The 25,451-nt window shown below is 41.4% G+C and overlaps 1 protein-coding gene across 2 annotated transcripts in view; it reads right to left on the reverse strand.

The window, feature by feature from the left end:
* Positions 1 to 1,057: 1,057 nt before the first annotated feature.
* Positions 1,058 to 25,451, reverse strand: part of rbms1a (RNA binding motif, single stranded interacting protein 1a) — a 53,121-nt gene continuing 28,727 nt past the window's right edge. For both annotated transcript variants that reach the window (XM_063012403.1, XM_063012402.1), the window contains exons 2-14: positions 21,732 to 21,910; positions 14,710 to 14,768; positions 13,400 to 13,491; positions 10,979 to 11,136; positions 9,073 to 9,152; positions 8,841 to 8,956; positions 7,769 to 7,818; positions 6,797 to 6,884; positions 6,000 to 6,050; positions 5,042 to 5,152; positions 4,867 to 4,947; positions 4,541 to 4,619; positions 1,058 to 1,814 (exon numbers count right to left, since the gene is read on the reverse strand). In XM_063012403.1, the coding sequence (XP_062868473.1) occupies positions 4,545 to 4,619; positions 4,867 to 4,947; positions 5,042 to 5,152; positions 6,000 to 6,050; positions 6,797 to 6,884; positions 7,769 to 7,818; positions 8,841 to 8,956; positions 9,073 to 9,152; positions 10,979 to 11,136; positions 13,400 to 13,491; positions 14,710 to 14,768; positions 21,732 to 21,910 (1,140 nt within the window). In that variant the 3' untranslated portion in view covers positions 1,058 to 1,814; positions 4,541 to 4,544. The remainder of the gene's footprint in view (positions 1,815 to 4,540; positions 4,620 to 4,866; positions 4,948 to 5,041; positions 5,153 to 5,999; positions 6,051 to 6,796; positions 6,885 to 7,768; positions 7,819 to 8,840; positions 8,957 to 9,072; positions 9,153 to 10,978; positions 11,137 to 13,399; positions 13,492 to 14,709; positions 14,769 to 21,731; positions 21,911 to 25,451) is intronic.

Genomic DNA, 25,451 nt, shown 5'->3' on the forward strand with positions numbered 1-25,451 from the left:
CTTAAGATGGGGTCAATGGAAATAAAATTGGTAAAAACAGTGACAGCGTGACCAGAAATCGAACCAGACATCGCCAGCTACCATTCAGGTAGTAAAAAAATGTAACATTTTGACAGATGTTCCCAAAACTGCATTGAGAACATTGTTTTAGTGAGTTAGTAGCTGGTTGCTTGGAAACAAACATGATACTTGACTATCTGCGCAGTAAGAGATTCATATAAATCCTAACTTAAGCTGCCACTTAGTGACATGATGGTGCAAAAATCCAGTCAGTTTGGAGTGTGTCTGCACGGGTTTTCTCCAAGTAGGTGGATTGGCTAGTATATTGTGTGACCTCACTAAGGTGATTCCTGCCTAATACTACTTGTTCCGTGACAAACTGTGACCATGATAAGTGGTTACAGAGAATAAATGAATAAAATATTTGCTTCTGTAAAACAAACATCTGCTGTCAATATTGTTAGACTTCAATTGAGACGTAAGATTTCTGTAATAAGGCCCCTGGACTTTTATTTTTATTTATTATCTGAGCTTACCCTTTGATTGATTTAGAAGGTTTGTGTTTGTCAAACACTTGGTACGCTCCTCAAAACTGGCACTCATGCTCAACAGACTCATGCTGAAGTCCGATCTTATATTAGTTTCTGATTGACAGCTGCAGCCCTTAATATTGCCATGAACTAGAGGGATGACCGTTCAATAAAACTGCAGAAAAGAAACCAGGGATTTATTTCCCCATGATTGATTACTTATAAAAGTTTCTCATGTTCTGTACAACTCATTTTCTATCTAAAGAAACATTGCACTTCTGCCTTTCAGTACAAGAAATCTCCACATACTGTCAATAAAAAGAATGAAAGAAAGAAGAACAGCCACTGAAAAGCGCCATAATCTGTTCTCTGAAAAACTAATAATGGCATCTGTGTCTCTAATGACACCCCCCTACCCCCACCCCGACTATATTCCATTCCATCCCATCATTCCAACCCACCCACCAAACCACACCGGAACTATCCGCCCCCCTGACCCCCTCCCTTCCGAACCCGTAACAACCCACCCAATCAAATAACAACAGCTTCACCTAAATCTACCACATCAAGTTTGACTAAAAAGGCGAGAAGACTAGGAACGAGCGTGTTCAGAGGAAAGCAGAATCCGACTCTTTAGCGACACACACACTTTACAACCTAAAAAAAAGCATGTGAAATATTCGCTTTGACAGACAGGAGAGAAGTCCAACAGCCATCGAGCACTTCATCAGGTGTTCTAAACCCCGCTCTACAATATTTACAAGGCAAGTTTTATTTACTACGGACCAAGAAGGCAAAGTGCGGAAGACAAAAGCAAAAAAAAAACCTCCTCATTGTTACTACCACAGCATGTTTTTTTTCCTTGTGTGTGTGTGTGTGTGTGTGTGAAATAAACAATCGGTAAAAACACACTAAACCCATACTAAAAAGTCCTCTCATGCATCTAAAGGTACGAGCACGCTGCGTTTGAGTCCTGGGTTCACAGACCTCGTCTGTGCCTTTCAAAGTCCTCGGTAAAAAATAAGCATTTTGTCTTTGTTTTGTTTCCTCGTTAGCAAAATAAAAGTTCTGCTGCCTCTCCCGTGTTGGCTGTCTGATGAGCTGCATTGGTTTGGTTGATGAAGACCTGGTTGTTACACCTGCCGAGGGCCACTGAGGTTGTTTGAGTTTTGGAACCTGTGCAAAAATCTTGTCCTCTGTGATCTGTTTTTCTTATTTCCTCTTCGAGGAAGCAAAGCCTGTAGTTGTAGCAGCCCTCTGACGACTCTGTCTCCATCTGCTCACCTGGAAAAGAAAGAGACATTTTTAATAAGCTGAATTAAAATGACAATCGTAGGTGCACAGCGGGATAATCCACTAGCACATCAGTGGCAAGATTCTGAGCTCCCGTGTTCGAATCTCTGCTCTGCTACCGGTCAGCCGGGCTCCCCCTAGCAGGCACAATTGTCTAATCCCTGCAGCAGACAACATTGGCCTCTAGCATGCTTGGTGGGAAAGACCGGACTAAAGGGGGTGGCGTTATAAAACTGTGTAAGGACCTTGGTTGCCCAGGGTGCCTGTACAGAAATACCCCTTTTCCACCGACGCGGCACGGAGTCCGTTCCGGTTCCCGAACTTGATTTTGAACCGGTTCCGCGTGTTTCCACCGGAAAAAAGAGGTTCCAGACAGCAAACTAACGGGCCAATCTGGCACCACAGAATACTTGGTTTTTCAGCCCGAACCGTGACGTCACCTGTGGGCGTGTCATGTTGTACAGCATAGCGCGTTAGCAACAATGGCGTGCGCTGGTGTCTCGTATGGAGCTTAATGCTGCATTTTTATCTTTTAAAGTTCACCTGATTACATTTTGAGCCAGTTTGCCGCTGATATTTTCAAAGCGCCTTTAAAAAGGTGAATTGTGTGATATAACGTGGTAAAAGTGACCCGGACAGAACGAAAAATGCTTAACGTGAAAAATAAAGCGTGACGCTTTTTCAACTCCCTGAGCTGCATAAACACCACACGTGTAAATCCAGCTAAACACAGATACATGTTGTATTTTAGAGTGGATTTGATGTTTATTTCACACAGATGGATGTTCGTGTTGTGGAACTTTAGTGATCTTTCACCGCTCAAGCCGAGCGCTGAGCAAATCTGTAATCTGTAAACATCTGTAACAGCAGCACAAATGCTCGCACATAATCTACACGCTCCGCCATGTTATTACTGCTCTTAACTTTCGTTAAGTAACGCCCACCGATGATGACGCTGCTTGGTTCTCAAAAACTGGTGGAAACGCGTGTCGGTTCTCTACAGAACACCAAGGTTCAGAGAAACCTGAACAGAACCGGTTCAAGAACCATGTTTTTTTTGGTGAAAAAGGGGTAAAAGTGGAGGAGCGCAGAGATCAGGGCGTGGCTCTCCATAGGCGAAGCTGACCTCACACGCAAATCACAAATTTACCGTATGGGTAAATAAGAAGAGATTGGTGGACTGAGCACACATCGGAGGGAGTGTGTCTCAGGCGAATAAACACCCTCCAAGGATGCCGTCAAGGTCCCTGGCAGCGAATTGGCTACGCTAAATTGAACAAAAAGGGGGGTAAAATGCATAAAAAATTGTCCATATTTGGGTTGGTCTATTGCACATCTATGTGATAAATTTAATGATTTTATAGTTATGGTTATAGTAATGTATAATAAAGGAACTGGACTAGTAATCGAAAGGTTACCAGTTTAAGCCCCACCACTGCCAGATTGCCAGTTATAGGCCCTTAAGCAAGGCCCTTAACCTTCAATTGCTTAGACAATATACTGTCACAGTACAGTAAGTCACTTTGGATAAAAGCATCTGCTAAATGCTGAAAATGTAAATGTCAGGTTGTGCAACTACATTGTTTATATCTTTAGTGACTGCTTCATCCATGGTCAGGGTTATAATGGTCCAGAACCCACTTAGAAACACTAAGCACAAGGTCGGAATTAACCCTGTCTAACATTACTATAATATACAGAACAGTATTATATGGCTGGCACAACACTGGGCGCATGGTATGAATATCCTGGATGGGGTGTCAGTGTATCGCAGGGCTTTGCCCCAACCCCCATTCCCAAGACAAAGCCAATCATAATCATGTCTGTGCAGACCCCAGGCCAACCAATATATTTTATATACGTGTGTATACAGTATGTATTGAGGGCTTGAGTGACAGAGCAGTCTATTACATTTAGCCTCTTTCTTATTTTCTTTACTGACAGTGCTGTGCATTCAGTCCTGGTTAATACCGGTGAATTTTAACAGTTGACTGTTTTCTTAACAATCATAGCCGTGCTAAAGACGCATGATAAACCAGCTCTTTGTTCTCACATTATTGCATTTTAAATGCCAAGAACATTTAGCCTTGGGATGTGTTCACATGATAAGCCATTTTGCACGTAATTTACCGCAAGGATGGACGCATATTGCCAATTACCACGACTTAAGTGTTTCTGCGTCATTAAAATGCATTTGCTAAGTGGCAAACAAACAGTTGACGATATATATATATATTATGTCCTAAGTTGAATTATTAGACAAATTAAAGTTCTGTAATACTGTTGAGAATCAATTTCTCTTCTGTGTTATACACGAGTGCAGTACAATGAAATTCTTTTTCCCCATATCCCAGCTTGCTTGAAAGCTGGGGTCAGAGTGCATGGTCAGCCATTGTACGGGCCCCTGGAGCAGACAGGGTTAAGGGCCTTAGGGGTACAACAGTGGTTGTATAGCGGAGCCTGGATTCCAACCGCAAATCTTCCGATTGATAGCCCAAAGCTCTACCCACTAGGCTACCACTGTCCCTATATGTCACAATGGAAGCATTTCAAACAAATAGCAGCAAATTTGACCAATGTTCAATCAGAAGTTGTAAAATGGAGCGGTAGAGTGATGAATATGTACTTTTCTCACTCGACAAGAAAGCAATGGCCATCCAGTGCAAAGCGTATCATGTAAATGCAGCCTAGCTAAGCCGTCACAATTCAAGAATTACCTTTTTATTGCTTGTTAGGTGGGAATGGGTAGGTGGAGTGATCACTGGAGTTAACATCCTGGGCCTGAACACTGGGATCCTAAAACGACAAATTACGAATGACAAAAATCACAGATTAATACATGTATCATTATACACAAGTACTGAAATATTCAATGTAACTATTACAGTAAGAGATTGAGACAGATGGCTTCTGACAAGACATGCCAAAGCCTGGCAGTTTTCCAGCTATCTACCAATAATCAGGCGTACCCGCCTTCTGGAAAAAACCCCTCTGGATGCAACATGCTTCACTTAGTAATTTAGCAGTGAAGAGTAGAACAAACCTCAGTGGCAATGGCAGCGGGCTGGATATGAGCATACTGAGGAATATACGCTCCTTGCATAGGTGTATTAGCCGGAATAAACTGCAGAGGGAAAAAAAACAAACAAGTCGTTTGTATGACAATAAAAGCCTTAACCTTAGCCATATTGACCAGTGATGTTTTGAATGGCTCTTACAGTTGCAGTGCCACCGAGGGAGAGATGGCCCATCTGCTGCGTCAAAGGAGCCAACATGGAGGACGGCTGCAGAGACATGGGGTGTTCCATAGAGGGCGACAGAACAGCTCCCTGCAGACAAGATCAAGAAAGACAGACTCCTGTATTAGTATGTATTATAGTTAGGGCCCTACTAAAGTTATGGACCTCGTTTCACAGATTTCACAGATTTGTAAAGAAAAGTGACACATTTCACAGCAGTCATTAAATAACACTCATAAATCTAATGATTTAATGAGAATAAATTGAAGCTAAAATACACAGCACAGCCTACATTAATGGTTGAATGTAAACCTAGAACATGGTGCTCTGTCTCAAATACAAAAATTCAGAATTGGTTGGGAGTTTTCAAAACTCAGTTACCCAAGTTGTGTTTTTAGCAGCTTCAGACTTCGACATCTTGGACATTTTGACTAATTGATTACTAACTGAATTGCTGTAGGATTGCTAGGACCGCCTCATAGTGCAAATTTACCAGTAAACATGAGGCACTTAAATGCTACACGGGTGAAAAAGTTCGTGACAAAATTAGTTGGGCCTTAATTATAGTGTAGAAAATATGCAACACTTCTGGTTTTGAACTACATTGTTATGTTCATGTAGGCGCCCAGCTGAGATTCTGAAACGACGTGTTCGAAATCTCAGCTCTGGTGTGCTAGCGTGTTTTACCGCTGTGCCAACATGAGCTTATTTTAATCCATCATGTTGTTCCTCGCTGAACGGCTTGAAGCGCGGTCATAGTTACAGTTACAATTTATTACCAAGTACACGATACAGTAAATTTATGGACTGTAGAGTGATACTGTCAACTATAGTGTGAGGTAGGTGTGAGACAACACATTCAAAAGCAGGAAAACTGAAGAGCAAAAAAAACCACCTGAAGTACAAAAATTTTGGAAATGTGCTGGTTTATTCTTACCGGGTGCTGCATAATGTAAGGCTGATGCGTCATCCAGGAAGGACTCTGGACCTGTGAGTGCACATACACACACATGAGTTCAGAGCAGGTTCTATGTAAATGTAAAAGCCTAGCACTCAACACAACAGGAACAATAGAGTAGATACACTACACATTCACCCACTCATAACCTTAACAATAACAGCCTGAAAAAAAGCACTAGCCTGTATACAAACTTCTAAAAACAGACACCGGAGCAGCTTCAGTGTGCCTTGGCATGGGTTTGAGAACAGTGCTTGGAGGATTACCATTCTTCTAAGAGAATTTGAGAAGTTAAGAGAGTTGAAGTTTTGATGATGGTGGTGTAGAGCAGGATTTTTCGAACCCTGGCTCACGACCCCTGGGTGGCTCACAATTCAAAATTCCAGAGCCGTATATTTAATATTTACAATAATTTGTATACATAATAATCAATATATACAGAGGTATAGTGGAAGCCTGGTGGGTAGAGCTGCAACTGTTGGGCCCTTGAGCAAAGCCCTTAACCCTCTCTGCTCCAGAGGCGCCGTACAATGGCTGACCCTGCACTCTGACCCCAGTGTCCAAACAGGTTGGGATATGCAAAGAAAGATTTTTTTTGTACTGTACATCTGTGTATGTATATATGACAAATAAATTCATTCTATTATATTCTATAAAATGTCTTACAGTTACATATATGGTTTAAGCTTCAAGTATCAACTCCATGTGGAACCTATCTGAGAAAAAAAATCTGGCAAATCTGGATGAAGCTTAAAAGGATGAGAAAGAGGTCATACCGGGTAGGTGGAGACAGGAGAGATGTAGGGGGTCACAGCTGTCTGGGTCATTATCCTGTTTCCCATGCTGTAGGGAGGGGCGTAGTACCTGGAGGCGTAACAGATCGACATGCTGCATTCAGCTTTACAATGCGCACTTAAACAATCAATAGAAGACGACAAGTCAATTTGCTCCAGCAAATACTGGGCTACTACAATTCAAATGAATGAAACAGCAAAAAAGGTCAGAGAGGGTGTATAGAGGTTTGCTTCTCTAGTTCTGTAGTTTTGGCTTGGAGCTATAGTAACTGCTAAATTCTGGTCGGGGTCCAGTTTCACTGGGAAACACAGGACGCAAGGTAGGAATTCCATGGACGGGGGCAAATCCATTGCACAGCAGTGGCACCCCAAGTGTGATCTGAGCAGAGCATTTAGCTTTTTATCTAGAGCAATTACAATTATGACTAAACATGATGGGGGGCGATTAAGGGTTAAGGGCTTTGCTCAGAGGTCCAACAGTGGCAACTTGGCAATGACAGGGCTTGAACCAGCAACTTTCTGATTACTAGTCCAGTACCTTAAATGCTGAGCTACCACTGCCCTACCCAAGGCACTATCGGATGCTTGGGTGCCTACACTTACATGATTCGCTATGTCTTACGGGTGGCCAAAGCACCACAATGGATTAGCACCATGTGTAGAGATTTTCCTGCCTTGTGCCCAGTGTTTCCAGGGAAACCAGACCCAACATGACCCTGACCAGGAAAATGCAGTGCTAAGAATAAAAATGAATAAATAAATGATCAACAATTGCGTGTTTGGAAGAAAAATCTGCCGATTCCAGTCCTGGCTGATTCAGATTGTGCACCCATAATTGTTTTCAGGTGCGTGATGATTCAGTTTGCATGTTGTACAAGTGTTGTTAGCAACAATCGACTTGGAGCTCCGGTGCAAAATAAAGAAGCAAACATTGTTTTAAAATAAAATACTTACCCGTTTTGAAGGGCAGTTGCAGTGGGGTCATAGGTCAATGTTATGCCACTCTAGATGGAAAAATAAAATCATGATTAAAATAGTCTAACAGGAAATTAACAATGCATTGCACTATCTTTAGTAGCCAATATCCCCCCACTAGACTGGATGCACACTGAATCCTGGGCGCAAGTCAGGAATACACAGTCCATCACGGGCCACCACATTTACTCATTCATTTACACTCATTCACACCTCGACACAAATGGGATGGCACCAGAGTACCCAGTGGAGACCCATTCTATAATGCAGTGGAGATCAGCTCAGGGACTCAGTTCCAGAATCATGTCCTTCTGCCTTGCAAAATATAGCCAGGATTGGGGGCATGAAAATGCAGATGATTTATGTGTTGGTTCTTCTAAGCTGACACTCACCTGGGCCTAGTTGGATGTTAATTTGTTTTTAGGTGGAAGTGTTTCTATTAATCACGGTTTCTCTATTACAGTTGCCGGCTTCTCTGTTGGCTCAATTATGTCCGGGTTACTTTTCCGGAGCAGGCCCTACGCTTGGACCCACGCCAGTTATGGGCCTTTCTTTTTTGCCATATTTGGCTTGTTCCAGGTTTCCTTTGTTTCCTTTTTTTTTGAGAACTGGGTTGTCACAGGCATTCTGAGCTTGCTATATTGTGACATATTGTAATTTCTGCGCTAGCCCTTTTTCAATCCATTTTCTTCGTTGCGAGCTGTCTTTCATTTGTTTGTTCTCACTGTCCCTTTACTATTTTTGTTCACAGCTTTTCAGTCACATCATTGTCCTACCTCGGTTAAGCATCCTGCAAACTGGGTTCATTTTTAATTCCAGCAGACGCCGGGCTAAGTCTGGCGCACCAGTGCAGAGGCGTGATCTGCCCTGTTATACATTTAGACAGTTACCAGAGATTATTTGAACCCTGAAATGATGTGGCACCTACATTACATGCTGCCCCAACAGGAAATCATTTAAAACGTTTATCTCATACAGTAACCACATCACTTGTCCAATCCACACACACAAAACACACACACGTGTAGTAGAGCAGAGAGACTACACTTACTAGTCTCACCTCGGCGTCCCTTGTCCAGGTTCGTCCATTAGGGATGTATTTAGTCTGACTCAGTCGCTTCTTTTGACCTCCATCAGCAAATTTACAGAGCAGCGGCTCAGACGCACCTGAACATACATTCACACCACATACACACATGTCCAGCTTAATTTCTAACACTGTGTATCACAGACATCAGCATCTTTGTGACAAATAAAGACAGAACACAGTCATGATTAATTACCCAGCATTCCTGACGCAGATTTAATGAACTTTCCATTAAAATGAGAGATCACGGCATCACACTTCTCTGTAGACTCCATCCTGAGAGACACACAAAAGCAGGAAAGAGACAAAATGAAGCATAAAGACAGTTTATTTTTATTTTGTTTATGCTTTTTCTCCCGACTTTTTAGTGCGTCCAATTGCCCGATTGCGTCATGCTTCCTCTCCACCAATGCCGATCCCCGCTCCGATTGAGGAGAACGAAGCTAACCCACGCCCCCTCTGACGGGGGGGCAGCAGCTGTATGCATCTTGTCATCTACACTTTGACGAGTGCAGTGTACGGAAAGACACACCCTGACAGCACTCTTTTCCTGTCTCTGTGCAGGTGCCATCAATCAGCCAGCAGAGGTCGTAATTGCATTAGTTATGAGAAAAACTCTATCCAGTTTAATCCGACCCCTATCTGAACAACTGGCCAATCATTGCTCATGTGGCTGCTCAGCCCAGCCGGCAGGCAGAGCCGAGACTCGATACGATGTATTAGAGATCCCAGCTCTGGTTCCAGCATGTGTTTTAACCGCTGCGCCACCTGAGCGGCCTTAAAAGAAAGAAAACATCATGCATGCATAGCCAGATCTCAGCAAAGGCAAATTAGACAGCTGTGTCGGGTCCCGTTACCACAAAGGGGGACTGAAAAGTAATTCTTCCTTAACAGTAACACCTGTTTTGAGCTGGGAGAGTGTGTGTGTGTGTGTGTGTGTGGTGTGTGTGTGTGTGTGGGGGGGGGGGTGTTCTGTGTTTCTGGTCTTAATTTGACCCTGTCCTAACTTTATTTGGAATGTGTTGGAGGAGTCTAATCAGAATGGGTTTAAGAATATTAGAAATAAAAAATAGAAATATACATTAGATAAAAGATTAGATAAAACCATATATACAAATATACAGTAGTAGCAGCGTAAACACGTTTTCCACAGTAAAAACTCTAGGTATTGCACAAACTGTGATAATTGTATTTACAGTCCAGGAGGTAAAGTGCTCTGTGTGTTAGCAGAAGACAGGCTGGTTTGTTTGCTGTCTTCAGTGGCTATGGATGTATGTGTGTGTGTGTGTGTGTGTGTGTGTGTGCAGGGGGTTGTAATGGAGGCTACAGCTCTGGGGAAGAAGCTGTTCCTCAGTCTGTTAGTGAATGCCCTGATGGTTCTGTATCTTTTGCCCAATGGGAGGGGGACAAACAGCCTGTGAGCTGGGTGGGTTTAGTCCTAAATAATGTTGCTAGCCCTTTTATGTAGGCAGCTAGCATAAACTGTGTCCAAATTTGGAAGCCTGGGAGCCACAATCCTCTGTGTCTTGGCTATTTGGTCCAAGTCACTGGTTCTTGGCAGTACGCAAATGTTAGAATTATTAATATTATGACCGTCATGACTTAAAGTTGGGTTACAACAAGATTAAACCATTGGGAACTCAGTAAAAACTCTTAATTGGCAAGATCTGTTGAAATCATGATGAAAAACGGCTCCCACAAAAGCTGAGTGAGGAAATAATTTTATTGCACCCAAAGAGCAATGTGTATAAGAAGATTTCCAAGATCTTGAACCACTGGGTATTAAGTATTGTCTGTAAGTTCCAAACGTATTACGCAGCAAACCTGTCTGCAAAACCTTACAGGAGGACCTGATAAAGACTGGGTTAAAGAAACCCGTGTATGATACAAATGGGCAAGGATTCCAAAAGAGACACATCAGAAGCACATTTGATCTATATTTATTAAATGCAAATGTGGCCACGGCCCCCCAAAACATTAGTCTGCTTAGTGTTGTGTTGTCTGCCCATTTAATCAGTTCCTGCATAAACGACTGCATCAGATCTTGCACCTAAAAGGTGCCAGATGGTGCTTTGTTAGACCACACACAACCACAGACTGACCTGGCGAATCCCACGCCTCGACTAACACCCTGCGCGTCTCTGAGGATGCGAGTGGAGATGACCTGGCCGAATGGCTTGAGGAGGTTTTCCAGCTCCTGCTCATCCATGGACACTGGCAGGTTCGACAGGTACAGGTTGGTCGGGTCTTGCTCCTGTTGCTGTAACACAAAGCACGTAACAGCATGATGACAAGAGTTTTATATACACATACATTAAACCATAATTTAGATAACAGCTGTTTCAGAGCTACTATGTAATATTCAGATTTGTTCTAATCTACACTAATCCTTTTCTAATATGCTCTGTGACCCTCAAATAATCTATTTTTTAATCATAAGGAAGGACAAAATTGTGCAGTGGCAGAACACAATACCAGGTTTATTTGAGGCACTGTGTGCCAGAGGCAAATCTAACATTCTTTCTTCATGAAGCAATCTGGTTTATAAGACCACCCTGGATTTATGATCCTCAATAAAACTCTGGTTAACAAGGGGTCGTAGCCATGGTGATGAGCCAGGATTAACATATGGCATTAGCCGACGACGGCAGCATCCATATTTGCAGAAATGAAAGCGGACCAAAAGGAAAGCCAAAAAACACTCGTCGTCAAGCGTGCGTCATTCGAACGAGGAATTAAAAAACACACGCGTGTAGAGTATGCATGTTAACATGAACATGGAACAGCACGAACGTGGAAATGCGTGATTATGACAGCAGCAGAGCTGTGCGCTACTGGTGAGACGAAAGATCCGGAAGCGAAGCGATGAATAATTAAACGTTAATGCAGAACACTGGAGGGCAGTGGGAGGAGGTCAGTGCAGTAAAAGCCCTATCCCCCTCACCACCATCACAGACGCACTTCACTTGTGTGGATTTGTTCTGTATGTGACGTTAAGTGAAGTTAAGAGAGCTAGAGCAACAAAAAGGTAAAATAAAGCACATGCAGTCACAGACACGCTTTTTCGGGATTTGATGTAAGGTTGCCGAGCAGTGGGTATGAATGCAGGTCAAACAGGATGTGAGGAGCCTGAGTAGGAAGTTATGTCATGGCGCATGTTAATCAGCATCATGATTTTGGCTTCCTTAACTGATTAAACAAAAAGGGTGGCAAAATAGAGCCAAACAATGACTGCCCAGCTAACAATGTTAGCTGATCTGGGTACAGAAGGTTTTTGCCTATTCTTTTTCTCCACAGAAGTGTTTACATAAAGGGTTTAACCCAACAAACTAGTTATGAGATTCCATGTTACAGTGGTACATTGAAACTCAACGTCAGTTGGTTTTGGGACTGGCGTTGAGTTTAAAAGACGTTGAGTTTCAAGGTACTTTTTCCCATGAGGATGTATGGGAAACCTGTTAATGCGTTCCATGGTCACGTGGACTTGAATATATTTTAGGCATTTTTGTAAAATAATAGGGTTGTTTTTGACACTTATACACTGTAAATAACACAAATATATTATAAAAACACTGAAATAAAAAACTGATTCTCAGATTTTATTCAGAACCTCGAGCTGTAACACAAGTTCAAAAGTGAAACAGGAGGAATACAGCTAAACACATGTGGAGCTTTCCGAGTGAATCTGATGGTTATTCCACACAAATGCAGATTCGTCTCATATGCACACTTTGATGACGTATTACTGCACCGCTCAAGCAGAGTGCTAAACAAAACGACGTTCATTGTTAATTTGAAATTAAAGAAATAATTGAACATGTTGAGTTTAAGGTAAACGTCGAGTTTAAGGGTACAAATTTCTCGACGAAGGGCGTTGAGTTTCAAAGATTTTGAGTTTAGGGGACGTTGAGTTACAAGGTACCACTATATTTACCAGACAAGACTGTCTACTCAGAGTGCTTTACAAGGGAAATAACTATTACTATCGTAATATGCAAATAAATCTTGTTTCCTCCACATTTAGCTTTTTCTACCATAAAAATAATATCGACTCCTATGCATTTCAATGTTTATGGCTCACTGGCACATTGTCTAGCATTAATACACATCTTGGGTCTGTTCAAAAACCTAGTGAGCCTTGCCTAAGTAGAGAGGATTCGAATAAGGCAGATTATTTAGACACACTACTTAGAGATTATAGTGATTACGTGACCTCAGTTTTCGCTTACTAGGCTAACACAATAAGTCTCAGGTCATTTAAACCAATAGGCTGAGGTGGTACAACCCACTAGCATGCCAGCTAACATCTCCCTCCGTGTACCGAAAACAGTTAAATTGTCCCTGACAAGCCCGAGTTTGGTGTGACATTGGTGTGTCACGGCTAGTAGAAATTTAGTAGCTGGTTACAAGTGTCTCAGAAGTGTCTCAGACAAAGCATGCTAGCCCTCAACCTCCCAAATTGAGCAAATTATTTATAATTGAGGTCATTATTATGAAGCCCTCGGCAGCCCTCATTGTCTTACCTTGGCCATCTGAGCTTGAACTCCGTTGCCCTTTAGCGCCGCCACAGCTTTCTGTGCTGATAACGGGCTGTCGAAATCCACAAAGCCGTAACCTAAACACAAAACACTCTGCATTATTCTAAATGAATAGTACTTTCGATCAATCCTAGATTAAAATAGATCAAATAAAATAAATAAAATGAGAGGATTGGTTTGACTTTGTTAGCATCACCAGCACTTCAAACTGTAATGAATGACATTATCTGAGGTGAGCTCTTGTCTCGGTTCAATTTGTGTTTAAATATACACCGATCAACCATAACATTAAAACCACCTCCTTGTTTCTACACACACTGTCCATTTTATCAGCTCCACTTACCATATAGAAGCACTTTGTAGTTCTACAATTACTGACTGTAGTTTATCTGTTTCTCTGAATGCTTTGTTAGCCCCCTTTCATGCTGTTCTTCAATAGTCAGGACTCTCCCAGGACCACCACAGAGTAGATATTATTTGGGTGGTGGATCATTCTCAGCACTGCAGTGACACTGACTGGTGGTGGTGTGTTAGTGTGTGTTGTGCTGGTATGAGTGTATAAGACACAGCAGCGCTGCTGGAGTTTTTAAACACCTCACTGTCACTGCTGCCAAAACCAAAAATATCTAGAAGATGACCAACTCAAACAGCAGCAATAGATGAGTGATCGTCTCTGACTTTACATCTACAAGGTGGACCAACTAGGTAGGAGTGTCTAATAGAGTGAACAGTGAATAGACACGTTGTTTAAAAATTCCAGCAGCGCTGCTGTGTCTGATCCAATCACACCAGCACAACACACACTAACACACCACCACCATGTCAGTGTCACTGCAGTGCTGAGAATGATTCACCACCCAAATAATACATGCTCTGTGGTGGTCCTGTGGAAGTCCTGACCATTGAAGAACAGGGTGACAGCAGGCTAAAAAAGTATGTAGAGAAACTGACGGACTACAGTCAGTAATTGTAGAACTACAAAGTGCTTCTATATGGTAAGTGGAACTGATAAAATGGACAGTGAGTGTAGAAACAAGGAGGTGGTTTTAATATTTTGGCTGATAAGTGTAACATCAATATGGATTTAATTATGCTACCTTTGTTTCATGAGCATTTATGTCCCTAGGTGGGCTTGTTGTTAAATTTACAAAGTGTTCCCCTTGAAAATATACAATAGTAGTTCTCAACACATGCTTTAACGTACAGGCCTAGTCTACAGTGTAAAGATGCAGGTGAAGAACACCTGACAGAAAATGAACATAGACTACGGGGAAAAACAAACCAGTAAGACGAACCTTTGCATTTGTTCGTAGTTTTGTCCAGAATGGCTTTCGTGGAAACGATCTTTCCGTACCTGCAGGATGAAAAAGACAAAACAAAAAGGGAGGAGGATAAATGCATGGCGCTGACAGAAGCCATCAGTCTTCACGTGTCATATGTGAACTGATGTGAAGAATCAGAAACCTGCAAGTGAAGCTAAACAGCACAGAACACGGACAGTGCAGCAAAGCTGTCACGCTTTCACGATAGGTGTGTCCGCTGAGACAAAGCCAGCTTTGTGTGCTCGGTGTGGGGAGCCCGGAGTAACTGAGATCCAGGTGCTCGTGAGGTTATGTGGCAATTATGAGGTGAAAAAGGCTGGAGTGAGGTCTGTTATTACTGCACACAGTTCAAAGGAAACCCTGTTACAGTCCGAGAGGAGAAACAGGCCTCTGACTGGTGTGTGTGTGTGTGTGTGTGTGTGTGTGTGTGTTTGTTTTGTCCATCATCAGGCACTGAGTCAGGTATGATGAATGAATGCAGAAATTACTAAATGCATTTCTTAACACCCAGGACTAAACATATGCACAATTCAAGAGAGAAGTGTTCATTCTATATTTACTCAGATCCTAACCCATCAACACTTTATACTCCTTATATGTTGCATAAACATTTGACAGAAAATATAGCAAAACAAAGTTTAGAATGGGGTGTTATAGACGACTATAAAAAAAAACTTTGTTATGTTACAGGTATTTACAATATTTATACATTTAAATGAATAAAAAACAATCAAAATATACATTTATACATTTACTTGTATAATGTATGTATGTATGTAAATGTATGTATAATTTTATACATTTAAATGAATCAAAAACTTCCTGTTATTCAACTTAACATAGTTTCTGAAGATGATTAAAAAACGTAATAATAAATAATAATAATTATTATTATTTATTATTATAGTAATAACAATTATTATTATTTAATATTAGTTATAATAATTATTATGGTAACAATAATAATAACAATAATAATAATAATTATTAGTTACAGTTGCTATTATAGTAACCATAAAAATAACAATAATAATAATAACAATAATACTTACAATTATTTATTATTATTATAGTAATAATAATAATAATTATTATTATTATTACTGAAATAATAATAATTATTATTATTAGTTATAATTATTATTATAGTAACAATAATAATAATAATAACAATAATAATAATAATAATTATTATTATTACAGTAATAACAATAATTATAATTATTATTATAGTGACAATAATAATAACAACAACAACAATAATGTATATATATATATATTCATTTATATAGCACCTTTCCCAAGCTCAAAGAAACTTTATAATAGTACCTAGAGGAAACCACATGGACACAGTAAAAACATGAGAAAAGCCTCACAGATAGGGACCACACGCAAGAATCTAACCCAATTCCCATAATCCCTTGTTGCTGTGGCACCAGCGCTCCCAGCTGTTCCATGGAGCTGCCTCAAATTAGTATTACTTAATAAGGTATTTAAAAAAAAAATCATAATTTATTTTAGGCTAAATATTACACAGCCTCAGTCATACCATTTTCATTTGGATACGCAGATTTGATTTGCTTACAGAATCCTCGATGTAGATTAAATAGATCAATTTTACTAAAGACCATTTTGGCTGCTCCTGTATATAGGGAACCAGACTTGGCACTGATGCCCTTCCTGTAGCAACCTTCCTATTTTTATCCAGGCTCGGGACCGGCACTGAGAGCGCACTGACAAGCCCACCTCCAAATGGTTAGGCTGTTTCGGCCACCCTCTTTCGGACATCAGCCAATTATGTTTGTGCAGACGCCCAACCGGCAGTTAGCTTTAAAAATGTGCATTATTTTATGTTATAACCATCAATAAGAAAAAAAAAACTCAACTATTTTTCTACTCCTAATGCAGGCCTGTGGTTTGTGCTGCCACTTTGGTCCTCGAGAGCTGAGTCTTTTTTTATCTTATGTTTGGTTTTGGAGGGAAAGAATGCTCAGGCATTTTAAAGCAGTATACCTACTAAGAAATAGCAAAAAAGATCATTCTGCTTCAAACATTAAGAACGATGGTCATTTTATCCAATATTGTGCAGCTCTAGTTGGAAATATTCCTAAATTTTATTGCATGTTAAGCTCTCATAGCTCGTCTTAAATATTCCCCAAATATAACGTGCCTGTTTCTTTAAAATATATTTAATAAACAAATCCTTCATGGAAATCCAATAGTGTTTTTGGGTGGGTGCAATATTTCCCTGTTACGCTTTAATAAAATAAGCAGACTTAATACAGGGTGTTTCTTTTGAAATGTAAATAAATATTGGGAGTGTGAGTGGAGGAATAATTCAATTCTGTAGCAATAAAAAATCTTTTTGTTTTTAAATTTCTCAAACTATTCCAGAGTGGGACTGTTCTCCCTAGGTGCAAACGCCCCTGCCCCCCTCCCCCATTCCCGTCTGCTAAGCTGCAGCGCAGATCAAATTTCCCTGACGTTAAATTGAATAAAGATCTGATTTGGTATGCAGCATAAACAGACTACATAAACAGCATTCCACGGCCAGTCCCGTAAAATGAGACGAGAGCGAAGGGGGAGGGAGCCAATGGGCTTTCGCACGCAGATCACATGACTCTCCGGTGCGGAGGCCCACACAGCCTTGGCCTTGACCTCATCATTCTGGGGTAGAGGGGCCCCATTTCCTGGCGCAGAATTCCGTTCTGCTATTCCCACTACGAATGCGTGCGCTGGCCTGCAGCATATCACGGCAAACCATATCAAGATGCCAGAAACGTTTCATCACGCTTCGCTCAGAACTCATCAAAAATCATCGTTATTCATGTAAATTACGTTTAACTGCACAATACCTCAACAAATCCTAAAATAGATCATTAAATACTGTCCTGAACAGTATACATGCACCTACATTTAGTTCAATCCATAATAAAATAGTGATGGATAAAGGAAATTACAACATCAGCGCCTAGGTGAGGCAATTGATTAAAACAGGGTTTGTTTTAAACCATGGGTTGTGACCCTTGGATCGGTCGCAAGCCGAAACAAAAAGAGAACTTAGAATGAACTCATTTTAACAGATACATAAAACGAAATAAACTTGTACACGTCTTAAAATTAAGTTAAATCTTGTAAACCACAGCGGGACCAGATTGCCACCATTTTTATTAATGAAGTTTATTTCGTTTTGTGTTTTGTTTCGATGCTTTGTCTGTGTTGCCTGGGTCGTGGTAAAAATCATAGACAAAATGTGAGTTGCCTTGAGAAAAAAAAATTAGATGATTCATTACTACTTAATATTTTACTTCTTTTTGCTCGTTTCTGAGAAACTAAGTAACTGAATCAAAACTAAAAGTTCCAAGTTTAACTGACAAAACAAGGTCAGAGGGCTGAATACTTCTGTAAAACAACTACAGGTCCTCCCGAGATGTCTCCTACAAAATATTTTCCAGGAATTACCATGGCGATAACCGGACTCCCGGGATCAACGGAAGATGAATGAACTCGTGACGGGAATGTCCGGACAATTACATACACACACATACACTCTCTCGCTCTCCCCCACAACACACACACTTAGACTCAGGAAAAGACATGCCATAGCGCACAAGGATTTATGGAGTTAAAAGGTCAACGAGAAGACGTGAAATACTGAACATCAATACTGAGCATCAATTCCGCCTAATTGCAGCCACCGCCTATCTCAGCATGGGCAGAGAAGCTGGAAAAGCAGAGCTAAACTGGAGGCCAGTCTTCCATCTTCATGAGTAGTACAAACAAAATAATTAGTGCAGCCATTACAACACAGCTTCAATCAATAGCACATCAGACCTCATCAGTGATGTAATGCACTTCAACATGAGATCAGCCATTGTTTGACTGTTTGGATTTTCTCCACGTTCACTCAGCCGTCATTAAAATATTAGGTCCGCTCGGTGCTTCAGGACCAAACATGAGAAATGGGCCATTAATATCCATCCAATCGAGACAAAGAGCAGACTCTACTGTCCTGCATATACACAAAACACACCAGCACATTGGTTTTAGAAGGCTATTCACTTCCTGTGCATTAGAGACACAGTGATGTCACTGGTCCATTTTCTTTCTGAGGTTGAATAATGGATTTTTTAAACCTCTAGGATTAAACAGCATTTTCTAATTTTACAAAACAGCCAAATATGATAAAAAATACTCTCCCCTTCATAAGAGTGTTTGCACTCACAGGTTGCACAACTGTCCAGTCTATTACGTGATTCCCAACCAACGATAAACTCAAAACATCTGGATCTGTTTACTCCAGGGATCTTTATGTTCTGTTGCTTGGCGATCTGGTTTCATAGCACAGATTACAAAGAATGTGCGGAGACGGTACACAGCACTACATCCAAGCTGAAGTCACCTGTGCCTAATGAACAGAGCCTGATCTCTGTAACCTAACCTTTAGCCTAAAATATCACCCATGGCCCCGTTGGCGTGTTGGGCGCCTACATACGGACATGATCGGCTGTGCCTGAGGGAGGTGTGTTACTGCATTGTGGCCAGTGATTCCAGGCTTTTTCCATCTGAGCCAGTGTTTACAAGCAGACAAACACAAGTACATGCCGTTGCTGTGGGTTACAAGCTTCAGTGGCTGCTCGTGTGAGCAACTCATGTGGAGTAAAGCATAAAAGTGGGATGTATGGGAGGGGACGGAAATGAACGAGCAAGATTGTGGGAAAAATGGAGAGAAAGATAAATAGAGGAAAGTAAATGTAATCTGCTGTAATAAATGATGTGTCATTATAACAGTCTCATTACAATCATCTAGCAGATGTTAGAACGGCCAGAAATGTCTCTGGATAGCTAACCATTCTTTAAAAATCACAATATCTTTAAGCTTCAACCTTACGTTTTACCCACAAACACTCACTGCTCTACTGAAGTATTATTAGATAAAGCCCAGCATTTATAATATTGTAATACCACTTGTGTTACACGTCAATAAAATTTAATTTCAGGCCATAAACATGGGCGTAATTGAGGAGTTAATCACCTTGACTAGTGTTCCATTAGATCAGATTCTGTCCATGATTTTTTTTTTTTATGCATTTTCTCCCCATTTTTCCTCCTGATTTAGCTCATCCAATTTGTCTTCTGCTGCAGACAGACTCCAGATTTGCATCCAAGGAGAGCATGCTGCTGCCCACGCCTTCTTTACACGTGTCCAGCCCTCCTCTTCTCGTCCGCGCTTCCTGCACGGGCATCTCTTCTGCCAATCAGGGTCTCTACACAGCGCATGAAGACCCACCCACCCACACATAGTCCGGTCCTCATCCTACAGACACGGTGGCCAATTAGTGTCTGCTGAAGGCACTGCCCACGATCATGCCCACGAAATGGCACCCAGCCGACCGGTGGCAACACCGAGCCCCGAAACCAGGAGTTCAGAAACTCAGCGCTGGTGCACGAGCGGAACATCCCGCTGCGCCACCTGGGCGCCTTGTCCATGATTTTTGACACAGGCAACACAAACAACGCATCAAAAAGAAACACAAATGAAATATACTTAATTTATAAAAATTGTGGCAATCTGGTCCCACTGTGGTTTACAAAGTGTATGAAGCCTCCACAAGGGGGGCGTTTGTGTACAAGTTCATTTTGTGTTTATGCGCCTGTTAAAATTCATTTATTTAATTATTATTTTTATCTGTGACCCATTTTTTTTTTACCTTGGGTTTGAGAAATCCTGCACTAGATGTTGGTACATGACTGCCGGGATACACTTTAATTCATTTACATTTTTAGCATTTAGCAGAGCTTTTATCCAAAAGACTTACAGTATACAGTCTAAGCAACTGAGAAATAAGGGCCTCACTTAAGGGCCCAACAGTGGTAACCTGGCAGTAGTGGGGTTTGTACCAGCAACCTTCTGCTTACTAGTCTAGTACCTTAACCGTTTGGCTACAACTGCCCTATTCAAATATGAAAGCTTTATTAAATCAGGCACTGATGTTAGACATTACCATTACAACATGACTCACCATTAATAACATGAGAGTCAGTGATAAACCAAATATTTCTATCTAACTCGTTTAATTGTATCTAGATCAGGGCATCTGGAGGGTGACTGTAAGCATACGTTAGCGCAGCCAAGCTTCTGATTCAGGACGTCACTCCCTTGGTGAATTTTGCAGCCCAAGCATCGGTCACAAGGTTAAAATAGGATAATAAACAGCAAATTTATGGACGCCCGTCCATGACCTTGATGGACATCCCATCCCCAGCTACCTTCACCTTTCGCAGCTATAACAGCCTCTGCTATTCTGGGAGGACTTTTCTCAAGATTTTGAGAAAAGTCTGTGGGAATTTGTAACCACTTGGTCAAAAAAAACTATATCCCAAAGCTGTTCAGTGGCGCTGGGGTCAGGGCTCTGTACAGAATGCAAAAATAAGATTTTGTTCTTCTACCTAGTCTAGCAGTAACTTATTGTATGGAGCTTTAAACAGCACATCAAGGTTCTCATTGTTTCTGTTCTATTGAAATGTGGACGTCTGTAAGTTTACACTATTTATGACCTTTTAGACACAGCGGGACAAAAAACCTGTCTTCCTATTTGTTAATGTTAAAACCACCCACATGGGAATGAAATACACTGAACAATGTAAAAAAAAAGCTGTGGGCAGCACAATGGTACAGTGGGTAGCACTGTTGCCTCACAGCAAGAAGGGCCTGGAATCGATTCCTTAGCCTGGAGTTTGCATGTTCTCCCTGTGTCCATGTGGGTTTCCTCTGGGTGCACCAGTCTCCTTAAAAAAACATGTGTGTGTGTGTGTGCTCTGTGATGGAGTGTTTCAGACACACCCTGACCAGGATAAAGCAGTGGTTAAACAGACAATGAATGAATGAATGAATAAAAAGAGCTTTAATCAGCACCACTGTTGTGTGTATGGAGTGTGTGTGTGTGTGTGTGTGTGTGTGTGTGTGTGCGGGTGCCTGGTGTGTGTATACTCACGGCTGACAGAGTTTGACAAGGTCATGGTCAGTGGTGGAGGGGGGCAGGCCGCGGATGTAGAGGTTGGTTTTGCTGAGCTGCTCCCATCCGGTCGTGCTGCTGTTGCTGCTGCTGTTATTCGTGCTGTTGGTGCTCGGACTGGGCGGAGCCATCGGGAGAGTGGGCGGAGCAACCAGAGGCTGTTAGGTCATACAAATATCACTGTGTTAAAAATAATGCATACATTTACATATTAAGCCAAAGTGACTTACAGTACTGTGACAGTATACTGTCTGAGCAAATGAGGGTTAAGGGCCTTGCTCAAGGGCCAACAGTGGCAACCTGACAAGGGTGGGGCTTGAACCAGCGACCTTTCGATTACTAGTCCAGTACCTTAACCACTACGCTACAACTGCCCTTGAAATTCTTTTACAGTGTATACCAGCTTGTTTGAAAGCTGGGGTCATACAACGCCCCTGGAGCCGAGAGGGTTAAGGGCCTTGCTCAAGGGTCCAGCAGTGGCTGCATAGCATAGCCTTGGTTTGAACACTCACCCTTTTGATTAATAGCCCAAAACTCTACCCCTTAGGCTACCCTAATTCTATTTCAACAAACTACAATGTAAAATGTAAAAACTATTAATTAATGTATTATTATTTAATCATTAGGTATTCATCCCCCTTGTTTGCCATGCAAAATGCTTTAAGATTTGCTAGGTTACCTGGCAAGAAGTGCAGAGGTGTTTGATGAGATTACGATTAGGCCACTCAAAGTGTTTTATTTTTATTTTTAAACACCCTTTTGGGTTGTCAATGTCCTTTGAAACATTTTGACTGCATTTAACTAGCTATTTATTATTATTTATTACACAGTTTTTCACTATCAAAGCTTGCCTCATAATTAGAAGGAGTATACATATACTTGTAATTTAGAGATAATTCGGTGGCGCAGTTGTAAATCATGCTAGTTTGAATCTCAGTGTGCTATTGACTGGTCGGGCACCTACACAGGCATGATTGGCTGTGTATGGGGAATGGAGGGAGGATGGCCGAACAGTCTAGTCATTGGGAGGCCGGTCGTAAGTCCGGATAAAAATAGGAGGGTTTTATCCGGGAGGGGATCAGGTCCAGACATGATTGGCTGTGCCTGGGGAAGTGAGGGAGGATGGCCGAACAGTCTAGCCATTGGGAGGCGAATCACAAGTCCTGATAGAAATAGGAGAGTTTTATCGGGAAGACGATCCGGTGTAATACAACCCCAAAATATAAAAGCTGCCTTTTTTTCATTTGATACACAGAATAACTGGGAAGTACTATACGTAAATTGAGCAATTGAGGGTTAAGAGTATTGCTCATGGGTCCAACAGCAGCAACCTGGCAGTGGTAGGGCTTGAACCAGCAACCTTCTGATTACTAGTCCAGAACCCTAACCACTGGGCTACGACTGGCCCCTGTCTTTAATCTAAGGCAATAAACAGCAAAAATGAATACTATTAAATATAAACATATGCAGCTTTCTAAATCTCTCCTACTAAACACACAGGGACTGTTGTAGCCTAGTGGTTAAGGTACTGGACTATAAATCCAAAGGTTGCTGGTTCAAGCCCCACCACTGCCAGGTTGCCACTGTTGGGCCCTTGAGCAGACAAAAGTGTCTGCTAAATGTAAAAAAAACACTGAAAAATGTTGCTTTTATTCATTCTTTACACTGGTAAACACAATCCAGATGTTTTCTCATTGGTGGGAACTGTGGTAGAACGAGTGCACAGTCCAGTCTCCGTGTGAATGAAATATTTCTCCGCAGATCACGTGCATGTACGCTCAATGCGTATCTGCACCGGACTGAAATGAGAGCACTGTACCCAGGCAGCAAACCCCCCCACCCAGCGATACCTCTGCATGCTGTAACAGGCAAATCACTCAACTGTAGTGCTCTTCATGGCTCCGTGGTGCTGGTTAGCATTCTGTGCTTCGATCAGAGATACAGGTTCTGCATGAGTTCGCCCACATCTACAGCTCCCTACCGTCTAATCAGCGTGAAGCACGGCTCTGTTCTGTTCAGCCCTGTACCAGCCAGCCTGCCAGCCCGAGCAGCCCATCCGCTCTCGTATCAGTCCAATCTATCATCACGCTCTAGCAGAACAATGGATGATTATTTTACAGCACAGGACTCTGGGAAAAGGAATTGTATGCCCTCTGTACGAGGTCGTTCTTTTTTTAATCTGCAGTTTAGACAGCATTGCATTGTTTTTTTGGAGTCAGAAGGATGACTTCAGAATTAAGTTGGCCAGCACATTCATATAAAAAATACCTATGTGGAGTTTGCCAACTATCCAAGGTCGCAAGGTTTTTCCTGAGTATGTGGCAAGTGACAGTAAATGCTAAACTAATGCTAGACTAATACAATGTATCTAATTGTTGGGCAAACATGCTGGCATTGTGGAGAATTCATAAAATCAATTTAATAATGTCATATTTATTGTATTAGTATTGTTAAATGTTTATATGTCACTACAAACTCTATCAACACTGTATGGTTGATGTCTTTACAAGCAAAAAATTGAAAAAATAGATTGAAAAGATGGATGTCCTGCCAACACAACTGGTAATAGACCACAAGGTGCTGGACATATTAACAGCTACAGTAATACTGCTGTACTTCACACCAGCTTTACCACTGATAAGCCATTCTTCTTTCTCTGGGTTAATGTAAAAACTACCCACATATGAATTAAATGAATAGTTTAGTGTTGAACAAGCTGTAATCCACCATATTTCATAAGTGTAAATAATTATATTACAGCAGTGATCCACAAATTAAATACTGAATATTGAATATTCAAACAGTCATCATTTGTCTTCAATTTCATTTTGTTTAAAAATTGGGAAAAAATTGTATCGTAAACCCAGTATCGTGAATCATATTGCATCGTTACATCCCTAGTAGATTATAGACACAATTTTATCATGGAATACAGTCATGGCCGAAGATACTGGCACCCCTGCACTTCTTTCAGAAAATGCAGAATATTCAGATGTTTTTGTTTATCTAATCTGATATTTTTTCACAAAGAACTTATTGTTCCTGTGTCCATCATTAAGAAGTTTACAGCTCATGGGACTGGAGCTGATGTGAACGGAAGGGAAAAACTGACGGAAAATTACACTGACGAATTTAGCAAAATGGTGGATAAAAAACCTCAATCAAACTCTTAACAAATTCAAGCTGCAGACACAAAGTACAACTATGTCAGCTCACACTAGCCATCATTACTGAATTACATGGGACGCTATAGTAGAAGATCCAGAAGAACCATGGTGGAGGTTCAAATATGTTTTGGGATACTTTGCTGCTTCAGGCACCAGATTCCTTAACTGCCTTGATGAAATCCGAAGACCATGGTAGGGCCCAGTGTCAGAAAGCTGTGTCTCAGACAGAGGTCATGGGTCTTTCAGCAGGACAATGACCCAAAGCATACTTCAAATAGCACTTAAAAGTGCATTAAGACAAAGCGCTGAAGTGAGCAACAGTGAGTCCAGATCTAAATCCCACCGGACTCCAGTGAAGAGATCTCAAAACAGCACTTGGGAGACTTTAAATCTGAGAGACCGGGAGCAGTTGGCAAAAGAAGAGTGGTACAAAATTCCAGTAGAAAGATGTAAGAAACTCATTCACGCTTACAAGGTTTTGTTTCCACAGGGCATTTGTCCAGTCTAATTCTGGAGTTCGAGTTTTGTGTGG

Source organism: Trichomycterus rosablanca, chromosome 17 (genome assembly GCF_030014385.1).
Source record: "Trichomycterus rosablanca isolate fTriRos1 chromosome 17, fTriRos1.hap1, whole genome shotgun sequence".
Classification (NCBI taxonomy): Eukaryota; Metazoa; Chordata; class Actinopteri; order Siluriformes; family Trichomycteridae; genus Trichomycterus; species Trichomycterus rosablanca.